This window comes from Dendrobium catenatum, unplaced genomic scaffold (assembly GCF_001605985.2).
Source record: "Dendrobium catenatum unplaced genomic scaffold, ASM160598v2 fragScaff_scaffold_157, whole genome shotgun sequence".
Taxonomy (NCBI): domain Eukaryota; kingdom Viridiplantae; phylum Streptophyta; class Magnoliopsida; order Asparagales; family Orchidaceae; genus Dendrobium; species Dendrobium catenatum.
Genome location: NW_021318619.1, coordinates 259,602 through 271,612, shown reverse-complemented (window position 1 = coordinate 271,612; position 12,011 = coordinate 259,602). Strand labels below are relative to the sequence as shown.

General features: G+C 35.2%; 1 protein-coding gene across 1 annotated transcript in view; it reads right to left on the bottom strand.

Annotated features, from left to right (window-relative positions):
* Positions 1-3,745: 3,745 nt before the first annotated feature.
* Positions 3,746-12,011, bottom strand: part of LOC110108244 (GDSL esterase/lipase At1g28590-like) — a 43,301-nt gene continuing 35,035 nt past the window's right edge. Inside the window, exons 2-7 of the mRNA XM_028692738.1 lie at positions 10,106-10,408; positions 9,808-10,026; positions 4,555-4,622; positions 4,305-4,384; positions 4,109-4,260; positions 3,746-4,026 (exon numbers count right to left, since the gene is read on the bottom strand). Coding sequence (XP_028548571.1) covers positions 3,761-4,026; positions 4,109-4,260; positions 4,305-4,384; positions 4,555-4,622; positions 9,808-10,026; positions 10,106-10,394 — 1,074 coding nt within the window. The 5' untranslated portion in view covers positions 10,395-10,408 and the 3' untranslated portion in view covers positions 3,746-3,760. The remainder of the gene's footprint in view (positions 4,027-4,108; positions 4,261-4,304; positions 4,385-4,554; positions 4,623-9,807; positions 10,027-10,105; positions 10,409-12,011) is intronic.

The window sequence follows — 12,011 nt, the reverse complement described above, 5'->3', positions numbered from 1 at the left end:
AAGGTTTTGCAACCTTCGGATTTCAATTCGGTTTATGGGGATAGGAGTGTTGGATTGAACTTAAATTTGGAGGGTTGATCCTAGAGACATGTCTTGTCAATATGCAACCGACAGATTATAAATCAGGGGTCCATTAACTGGATTTCAAGGTGATAGAAAAATCACCCAAAAGGGGTATCAGGCCTGAGTCCTTAACCTTGGATTTTGGGTTTGGATTGAGTTAAGATCTAGATTAATCCTAAGGTCTGGGGACTAGGAAGATCCTAAGACCAAGAGTCAAAGGGAACCTAGGTTTTAGAGGGTCCTAGGGTCAAGAGTTCATAAAGGGGTCAAAAGTGGCCTCATACAAAAATGAGGTCAACAAACATATCAAGGATGTGAATGGAGCTTTGAGTGAAGATCAAGCAGAGGTTGAGGATATTATCATGGGTTTCTTTAAAGATAAATGGAGGGAGAGGAGTTGTGTGCTTCATTGGCTGGCTGAAACCAATTCAATCAATTGGTGAGGATGATAAAATTAAACTGAATGATGTCTTTTCTAAAGAAAAACTTCAAGCGGTGGTAGACAATTTGGGTAATAATATTTCTCCAGGTATGCATAGAATTACTTTTTCTTTTATCAAAAATTACTAAAGGATCATTCATGAAGATGTGTGGAAGGCTATCAATCTTTTTTTTTTTTTGAGACGGATAATATGTCCCATACTTGGAAAGAAACTTTAATTGTGCTTATTCACAAGGTGAATAACATTATGGTACCTTCTAATTTTTGCCCCATTAGTTTTTGCTTGTCTACTTACAAATTGGTGGCCAAGATGTTGTTAAATAGATAGGAGGGGGTTATTAATAATATTATTTTTGAAGAACAAGCTGCTTTTCTAAAAGGGCGCTCTTTATCAATCATGTTTTATTAGCTCAGGAAGTGTTAAATAAATTTAGATACTCCAAAACTAAGAAGGGCCAAGTGGCTATAAAGATTGATATGGAATAAGCATATGACAACATGGGGTGGCCGGCTTTGAGGCAAGTGCTCAAGTTTTTAATTTTCCTTTGAAGTTTTCTGAACTTGTATTACAATGTGTTATGGAATCGAAATTCTCTATTTTAATCAATGGAAAAAATTCTGATTGGATTGAGGCTAAAATGGGTTTAGACAAAAAAGTCCAATATCCCCTTATCTATTTATAATATGTTTTCAGATTTTATCTAATGCTTTTAGTCAAAGTGGTGGCAATATTGGAATCCGAATTGCTCCAAGTGCTCCCAAAATCACTCATTTACTTTATGCAGATGACATTCTTATCTTTCCAGAAGATAGCATCAAGAGTATGAAGAAGGTGAAAAGTATTTTATACAAATATTGCAAATGGTCGGGCTAGAAGGTGAATGTAAGTAAATCGGCTATTTTATTTGGGAAATCTGTCAAGTTAAAAAGAAGAAAAGCAATTTTACAAATGCCAAATTTCAAAAAATGTCAATGAAATGTGCTATCTTGGAGTGAAGATAGCTTTAAGAAGATTGGTAGCCTCAGATTTCTAAAAGCTGATGGAAGTAGCTTTGAATAAATTGAATACTTGGGGTAAGAAATTCATTTCTTTGGAAGGAAGGATGGTCCTGGTGAAATCTATTTTTCTTTCTCTTCCTATTTTTTTGTTAATGTATTCTTTAGTGCCTTCAGGGGTTTTGAAAGAGTTTAATAAGATGTGTAGAGGTTTCATATGGAAGAAGCATAATGGTAATCAAGGTATGCATTATGCTGCTTGGAATTTGTTATGTAAACAAAAAAATAAGGGTGGTCATGGTCTATTCTTTATTGTTACTAACGTGGGACCTCTTCGTACTAAGTTTGCTTGGAACTTCATTATGAATCCAAACTCTTTGCTGAATCATAATTTAATAGCGAACTATGGCACATATATTTGGAATGCGGTGGTGAAGAAGGGGAGCTCTATTACCTGGAGAATTTTGCTTAATGGTGCAGCATGTCTTCGATATATAGTAAGGTGGAAAGTTTCTAATGCATATTCTATAAATATTTTTCATGATACATGGATTCTTGATAAAAGCATATATAAGTGGCCTATGTTTGTAGCTAATTTAGAAGATGTGGGTTATGGCCTTAGTAAATTTATCTCAAAAGGAGTTTGGAAAGAGCCTCAGCTTCAAACTTATTTTGGAAAGCATTTGATTGAACTCATTTTGCAAATTCCAATTTATAAGGATAACTGTATGGATCAAGGGGAACTGAAGATGAAAGTTGTGGGAAAGACGGTTGTTGCTTTGTTTCAGGAGGCTTCAATGGATTATGCGTTTGGTATAGATTTTTGGAGCTGGATGAAGAAGATTCGTTTGAGACCACGTGTCGAATTGTTTTGGTGGCGTGTATTTAATGATGCTCTTCCTTCCAATATATATTTTTTTAAATGTATAGAAGATTGCTTGATTATTCTGGGTGTCCAAGAGGCTACAATATTATGGAGGAAACAAGCCATATAGCTGCGGAATGTGAAAAAATAAGGGAAATCATAGTAGTCTTAAATAAATGGGGATATCAAGTTCCAGTGGTCTCATATTTTGTTAATTGTACAAATGGATTGAGGAGGTTATTGGGTACTAATTCTTTCATTGCAAACATTTATTTTACAGTTATTTTTCTATCTTGGAAAAGTAGAAACAAAGTGGTTCATGGAGATAAGGAGGATACGATATTACTTATTGTTTCTAACACGGTGTTGATGGCTTCGACATCATCAGTTATTAATGTCTATTCGGATAACTATGGTGTTAACCAGCGTAAGCTATTTTGTTATTGGCATCCCCCTCCACTTGAATGGATAAAGGCGAATATTAATGTTTCTTTATTAAGTAATAACAAGGCTAGTATTGGTGGAGTGTTCATATATAATAAAGGAAGATTCTTGCTTGCTTTTTGTTTCAAATGTTTGCATTGGGACGTAGGATAATTAGAAGTATTGACAGTTTGTGCTTTGAAAAGTGTTATTCAGAAATGGATATTGGAAGCACATGGTATCATTATAGAAGAAGATAATGTTAATATCATCATATTACTTCAACATTCTTTGAAGAAATTGAAGAAAAATAAACTGGTGGAGGAAAATCTTTCTTTTCTTCAAGATTTTCATCAAATTTCTTTTAATTTTTGTAGTAGAAGTTGAAATAAATTAGCCAATTTATATGCTAATTTTACTTTGTTTAGCAAATTTATTTGGGATGACCTTAGTTGTGTAGGCATTCCTCCTTTCTTGTTACTTTTAAAGGAGGAATGTGATGCTTTAGATTTGCTTTAATAAGCTTGTAATAGCTTTTATTTTAATGCATTGAGCATTTCCTTGCAAAAAAAAAAAAAAATCAAAATCCACTTATGCCTATAGCCGCTAAAAACACGCTCCTATCAAAATTGAATTTGAAATACATCATAAAAAACATAACTATTTCAATAAATTTTATTTACATTAAATAAGCCACATTTTTATAATATATATGAATTACTTTGTATTTTTAAAATATTTTTATTTTAAAAACATTCAACAAACAACTCCTAAGCCATAATTTGGAGTGTTTTTACTTTTTAGACGCCACACAAACAATCATAGGGTTTAGCGAATCCATGTCCATCATTACGCCCTTGCGACTAGTTAAGATACTACATAGGTTTAACAGAGCTTATAGCAGTGATTAACAGAGGCATAGCATATATAAGGGAACCCAAGCTTTTGGTTTTCAAATTTTATGCCTTTCCTTAACTGCCTGGATTAGTATCTTCGTCAGGCATCATCGACCTTTTGAGCCTGACTTCTTTTATAGGTGGATCAGCAAAAGGCCCTTCCAACAATCCTTCGGCAATGAATCTATAAGCCGCTTCAGTGAGGTGCACCCCATCCCAGGAAATATATAATGATGGGTCATCGCAAACGCTTGCGCTGTCATCTCCGCAATGCACCAGATTGCCGAAATTATAAGGGCCGTCGCCGCCACAGCAGGCAGCCAAAGTCACTTTTCTGGTTCCTACAAGTAACTGTTATAATGAACAAGCGCAAAACAAGAAGCAGCTAATGGCAAAAGGAATAGAGGAGAGAGATAGGCTCACTATTCTTGTTTCGATTGGAGATTATGTTCATGATTGGATTGTAGTAATCAGCATATATGATGGTCGCATGGGGGTGGGGTGCAGAGCTCGAAGACGGTCGAGCTCCAGCTACAAATGCTTGTTTTGATATTGAGCGAAATCGTTCAACCATTAGATACAACCGGTGCTCAGGTCATGGTCCTCTGAGTGCTCAAACATAATGAGATATATCGGAGTGCATCCAATGGGGAAGTTACCTGGAACCAACAATGTCTTCGCACCAAGTTCGATCAAATCCTGGCATAAAGTCAAAGACTGTGATACTCAAAACGAAGATTAATATTGACAGAGGAATCTGAAGAAGATGGGATGGAATTAGCATATACGTTTATCAACACACCGATGGCATGGTTCACAATAGGAACATAGGATTTGAACTCACTGAGAGATTTACCTTATCCAAATGCGTAGGCAAAATCGTTACCACCAATCTCCCCAGCTAGGACGAGTGAAGTTGCGAGTAAGATCCTGCAATCTGCCATGAAAAGTTAAATTTTAAAGATCTTCTACTGAAGGTTCTAAATGCTTCCTTCAAAAAAGAACAAACGAGGAACATAGAATTTGATGTTGAGGATAGAGGACGTTAAAAAATGAAATCAAATTATTGGCATTTCAATTTTAAGAAATTTGTATTTATTTCTTAACTGGAATATCACTATTTGCCAAACTTCATTGTTCTAGATTGAATTGATGTGTTGCATGCTAAAACATTTACAATAGTAGAGAGAAAAAGTTCAATGCCCTACTTTTGCATAAAAATCCAATCCACATACATAAGAGAGGAGTGCACACTTAATGTTTTATGTGAAAAGTTTAGAAAAGGGCAAAATCAGAATGGCTAGCCCAGTTGAAATAATTCAATTAATATTTAGAAAAATTTACATACATACCACTTTATATCATCATATTTACATATCTAACACCCAAAATTTTAATATGACATACATAACATCTTATATTATTTTAATATCAAATATACCACTCATATATTTCATTTCTACCACTCATATTTGATATGAAAATAAACTATGTATGGTATGTATGTAATATTAAAGTTTTAGGAATTAAATATGTAAATAGAATAGTATATGATGGTATGTATGTAAATCTCCCTAATATTTATCATTGATTACAAATGATGCCCTTCTTTGAGGAAGACATTGATACTATGCAAAAAATATATTATATTGTTGAAATTAAAAAGAGCCCTTCGGCAGAAATCCATCATTAATGAAATTTTGAGTCATAATAGGTGTTAACGGCGTGCACTGGTCATGTAATTAATAGCATGTGTTGGCATTATTAGCAATGGTAGGTGTTGAAACTAGTAGGTGTAGGAGTGACCAGGAGATAATAGACAAAAAATCATAGGTCAGACTATTGTAGTTGATAAGCAACGAAGGTTGAAGGATTGTAATTGGCAGGCAATTGAGGTAGAAAGGATCATAAATGATGGGTGATGGTGGTCGGAAGGATCATAGTCGTCGAGCGACAATTGTTGAAGAACCGTAATTGGGCGAAGGTAGCTAGGCGACAATGGTCCAATGTTTGTGGTTGATGGACAACAGTGGTCTATGGATCGTAGTCAATGAGAGACGGAGGTCGAAGGACCATAGTAGGAGGGAGATAGAGATCGAAAGGAATGTAGATACGCGATAGTAGTTAAAAGAACTATAGTCAAGCGACGGTGGTTCAAGGATTGTAGTCGTTCTATGGTAGTCCATAATTGGTGGGCAACAAATGTCAGAAGGATAATGATCAGATGAAAGAGGTCAGAATGATAATGATCAGGTGAAGGAGGTCGAAAGGATCTACGTTGAGCAATGAAAGTCGAAGGATCGTAGCCAAACAATGGTGGTTCAAGGATTGTAGTTGAGAGGCGATGACCAGAGGACCATAGTCAGCACGTGATGAAAGTCAGAAGAGTTGTTGTCGAATGACAATGGTCTGAGGATCTTAGCTAACTAACGATGGAGGTTGGAGAATCGAAGTTGGCAAGTTAATCAATGTACAACTTATACACAAACTTAAACCTTCAAAGAAAAGTCTAATCAATATATTATCTTACCCATTCCTTATAAACCTTGGAAAAATCTATCATTTAATTGTGTTTTTAGGATTATCAAAAATAATTTGAGAACATGATAATACTTTATTATTATCAATGAACTCTAAAATGGACTATCTCGTACCATGCTCCAAAATTAATGAAGCTTCCCATATTACTAGATTATTCTACAAAGAAATTGTGCTCCAACATGATTTTCCTTTGAGTACCATTATGTCTGATCATTATGTTATATTTCTTTTACACTTTTAAAAAATCTTATGGAAATTACTTCGCACTAAACAAAAATTCTTATCATCTTCAGCAAATTGAAAATAATAAAACAAACATTATAAATTTTACTTTGATGTCATGTTGGCAAGAGTTTAAGAATTTTAGACTTGCATTTCCCTATTCTAAATTTGTTAACAATAGTATTCTCTCTAAAACAACTAAGATCTCACATTTTGAAATATTGTATGGAGCAACTGTTTGTCCTTGAGGGATTTGAAATATTTTGCACATAATCCATTGGTGAATAAATCTACTACTGGTTGATCTTTGGAGGCAAAGTGATGAGTAGTGATCTCCTTTGATGTGATCTATCCTCTTAAAATATGATAATCATTTTTTATGTATTTGGTGTGTGCGTGGAAGACCAGGTTATTAACAAAGTGAAATATCATCGCATTATAGAGCTATTAATTCAAGTGAGAGAACATCAATTTTAAGTAGCAATTTATGAAGCCATATGATATCAATAGATGTCATTACTAATGCACGATATTTTGCCTCAATTGAGAATCAAGCGATAAATTTTTTTTCTCAATACATCACAAGATGGGGGTCTTAAAGAGAAATGTACAATATCCTACTATTGATTTATGATCATGGGGATATCTGGCTCAATTTGAAATAGTATAAATGATGAGATAGAGTTGATCTTGAAACATTGCTATGTCATATAGCTGAGAGTTCCCAAAATGTATCTAAATAAGCATTTAAGATTATCGAAAATGGACTTCAAGGGATTTGTTCGTGGATTTGCAATGATGATTTACAATGAGGGAGATATAGGTTCATATGATTATGAGATAGGGATCTAGCCAATTGCCTATGAAGAGTGGGTTTGGGAAGTTCATATCATAGCTGTGTGGAGGGGGAATTTTGGTTGTATTAAGGTTAGATAAGACTTTGTAGTTTTGCATGACGGAGGACTAAAGATGAGTGTACCTTATTTGACAAAGCAAAAGTCCATACAAAGTTGGAGTGGAGGTGAGCCTGAGAAAGTGGGAGACAAGCCCTACATTGCATAGATGAAAGGAAGTCGGGAGTCTTAATATAAGTTCAGAAATTGCCTAGGTACTTTTTTTTAAAACCAAAATGTTATCCACGTACAACAATAAAAACATCCATAAAAAAATGTGTTTATTAAGTAACAAGGAGGAGTCGACAAAGCTAAACTTGAATAATTTCTTTTTACTCCTCTAGACCAACAAATTAGCAAACTTGAATAATGCTTATGAAGCATCATCCATAAAGATAGGTTAGAGTAGTTGTTATAGAGGAGTAACAAGAAATTTAAAAAAAAATAATGAAACTACCTAACTCATCAAAGAGACAAAGATAGCAAAATATTTGAAGCTATCAAGCAAATAAAAAACACTTCTCAATCAAAATATTTCATTTATTGATATAATACTGCAAAGTATTTCAAGTCATATTTACAAGTACTACATGTCTCTTGGGCTAACATATTTTTGACGAAAAAATTTGCGGGAAAGAAAGGGGAAACCACTAAAGGAAGGAGGATTGTTTCAAAATAATTTTTATTTTCCATGCCCTCTCCATTAAGGGGCCACTTATACATGCTTCTAAGGGTGTTTGAAAGAAAATGAAATTCAAATAACAAAATAAATTTATATTTAAATGAGCTCATGTTCATAGGCTCTTGCTAGCTTGGGCCTTTGCTCTTACCATGTAATGGGTATCGTGGGTTGATTTGATTGAATCATTTGAAGCGTCATATCAATTTCCTTAAGAACTTAGTTACAAGAAATATTTTACCACCTATGGGACTAATCTTTAAATAAATGCGGTCCAACCATCAGCAGGTGGCTCATTCTTTCAATAAACTAATATAATACTCAATAGTTTGATTACTGGAAGTTTTCTCAGTGATAATATAATCATCTTTCAAAACTGTAGAATTCTACAAGTGGGGAGCTATGCTTTTAGCCAAGGAGTCAATTTGCTAACTCATATATATAATAGAATGTCTTCATAATTAATAATAAAAATAAATTAGCATATTAGCAGATAAATTAATAGATTAGAAACTAGATATAAAATTTTAACAAAATTTAATGGGGCCATAAGCATTTACATTAAATTTCTTATACGTGGTGATTTAAAAGATGGATGCAAATCAAAACATAGTAACTTTCTTTAAACCTTTTTGTCGACATATACAACTTTTTTCAAAAGTGTATTTTTCGCTACTTAAATTAATTTGCTTTTTAATGATGTTATGAATGATTAGAAAATCCTTAGTAAATGAGAATGCTGAATTAGATAATGTATTAATAGGAAAGTTAGCTACATTAATTCGTTCTCAGTGGCAGTAATAACACTAACTATAACAGAATCCAGAAAGCCATATCCCCAGAATCAAACCTGTATCGTCACCACCCTTAAACTACTACAGCTATCACCAACCCTTCAAGCGAAAAGCCTATTGTACCTATGCCTATGCTGCAGTTCAATAGAAAGGAAGCATATTCTCTGTAGTAATTAGGCAATTATAATATAACAAAAAATTTCATCACATTCTCTATTTTCCTTTCATCCATTTAGGTCATCTCCGACCGGAAAATTCATTTTCAATTCCGAAATACAGTAACTCATTTTAAATCAAACTCCATTTCTTTAAAAAAAAAAATATTATGCATATATTTTTTTCTCAACGGAATTTTTTGCTTTAAAAAAATACGTTGGTGAACAATGGCATCACACTATTCACTTTCTCACATTACCATGTGAATTGGATTTGGTTAAAGTTGTCGGTGGACTGCATACGCATGTGCTCCCTTGGAAAAGAAATTATTATGTGCAGAGGCCGAATATAGAATGTCGTTAGGAGACCAATCAGAATGTGTCACATTAGTGGTGCCGAGCTACGGTACGAGCAAAGGGGTGACCTAGTGCATTCTGGCTGGTCTCCGGACAGTGTTTGGTGTCCGCACCGAATAATTGATCCCTTTGGAGATGGTTTTTTTTTTTTTTTTTTTGAGATGGCCTTAGCGGTTATTTCAAGTGGAATTAGGGTCCATTTTCAGTCAGTCGCACAATTCTTATGGGGAAAATATGATTTGTAAAAGTTTTTAGCGGATATTTTAGCTTTTTCTTTTTTACCAATTTATTTTTTCTTTTTTTTGGGAGGGGGAGGGGGAGGGGAAATAGTGACAACATCTTTGGGGACTAATTTATCACAGAAATATCTTCATAAAAAAAAAAATGTACTAAACAGAAATCTAATACACTTCTGGAAAACAAAAAGCTAAACTACTGCCTTCAATAAGAAGTTAATAATTTCTTCTGTGGAGTGACTGACCTGAATCTGTAGAGCAGATAGAGGGCAGCAATTCCTTAAACCATCCAAACTGAGTCTGCAGAGAGAGGTTCGTCCGTATGACGTCCATGCCCCTCTCCCTATAGAAGTGGACGTCGAGCGCAGTAGCCCCAGCCACAGCGAAGTTTACCCCTCGCCGGAACCCTCCGTCGCCAGGCCCTTCTAGGAAGGGCGGCATAAAAGAAAATCCCAGAGCCTCCGCTGCTCATCGTTCGGTTACGTAAGGCTTGAAGAAGAAGAAGAAGAAGAAACACAGTACAGAAAAGGAGAGAACACGGACCGATGAAATCAATAATAAGTCGGCCATCCGAGTAGCGTCCGGTTGGGCGGTTGAAGAAAGTCTGGCCGTAAGGGGGCCTGGCGGACTGGATATTACCGTGTTCGGAGATGAGAAGGTTTCCAGTATCGGCGATGGAATCGCCGAAGCTGAAGATTGCGGTGAAGCAGCCATCGCCGCCGCGCAGACCATGCAGGAAAACGAGGATGAGCGGAAGTAGGGTAGACGAAGCCATGGAACTATGGAAGGTGTCGGTAGGAGACCAATGGAACCGAAAAGGAGGGGAAGTCATAGTGGCGGAGAAATTTTCTGTAAGCCCTTTTGCCAGGTCTTTCCTCCTGTTCATACCTTTAGTGATCTTTTCTGCTCTTTTGGCCTTCTTCCCTCGGCCCTCGCTTCCGGCCTCCCGCCTCTCCGCATGTTCCCCATTTGGGCCCTTGCGTTGGTCCTCCCTCTTTGGTTTGCCTCTTCCCCCCTTGCTTTGGGGCTCCTTGCTTTGGCCTGGGTTCCCTTGCGTGCATTTGGTGTCGTTGGGTTTTTTTTTCGACGACACCTTTCGTTTCCAATTGTCCGTTCGCTGACCTCGAGGTTCGGACTGGCACCAATCTAATTCGTTTGGACGTTTTCCCTGCTTTTGCCTCATGATTCGTACGCCGGTCCTGTCTTTTTGTAAGCCCGACTGTACATAATCTAAGTCGTTTTTACCTTATTTTCTTCATTTCTATTACTTATTATCTTAAATATCTATATCTTTTTAACCTTATTACTTACTCGATTTTACCACGCTAATCTTTTTGCCATTAGGGGCTGTTTGGTATCGCTTTCTCGTTAACGATTTACCGTTAAACTCGGCGCAACCGGTTTCTAGCGCGTGTTACCTCACTCAGGATCATTCTCCCCCGAATTTCCGGCTTAACTGCGATTATTAATCCCTCGCTTTCGCTGGATTAACAGGATTTGAAAGATTGACGGAAGACTTAACACCGGCATCCGTGTCGAGAAGAAGAGAGCGAAAGGGAGAACCTTACAGCCAGCAAGCTCCTTGTTGCTTCCGATCAAAATGCCGTAACTCGACCCGAAGAAGGAAAGTCTCGAAGAGACGAAGTCAAACAGCCATGAGAGCGAAAAGCAGCGATGCCGCGCAAACTCACCATTATGCGAAGCAATGTACCAAACAGCAACGACGAAAAGAAAAGATGAAAGAACAAACCCTAAGACGCACTCAAATATTATTGCTTAACTTAATTAATAAATTAAACAATTAATAATATAAATAATGAATAAAAATATATAATTAGTAGCATAATAATTATTTACTTAACCTAAATTAACTAATTAATGATAAATTGTAATTAAATATTAATTATAAATTAGCTTATGTAATACTCATGTGTCACTTTGATAAATGTTAGTTTGTAATTTGCTTTTTATGAATTTCACTCATTTATATGAACTAAAAAAATTAATTATTATTAGTTTTAACAATGAAATTTACATATAAAAATTTTCAGGATTTTATATTTCAATTTAATAAATCTAAATTACGAATTTATAAAGGGAGTTTACATACATCACTTAATAATAATCTATTTATATATTTAACACCTAAAATTTAATTTACATAAATACGACCATAGTTCATTTCATATAAAAATGAGTGGTAAAGATGAAATATAGAGTGGTAGAAAGAATATAAGTAGGTATATTTGTTATATTAAAATAATATAGGGTGTAGGATGTAATATTAAAGTTTTAGGTGTTAGATATGTAATAGGATATTATAAAGTGGTATGTATGTAAATTTTCTTTATTATTATATTAAATCCCACTCTAAAGTTAAATCCAATTATTGCAAACAGCCCAAAAAGCTCTCGAGTCTTTTTTCCGTTTCGATTCTGAAAATCCATTC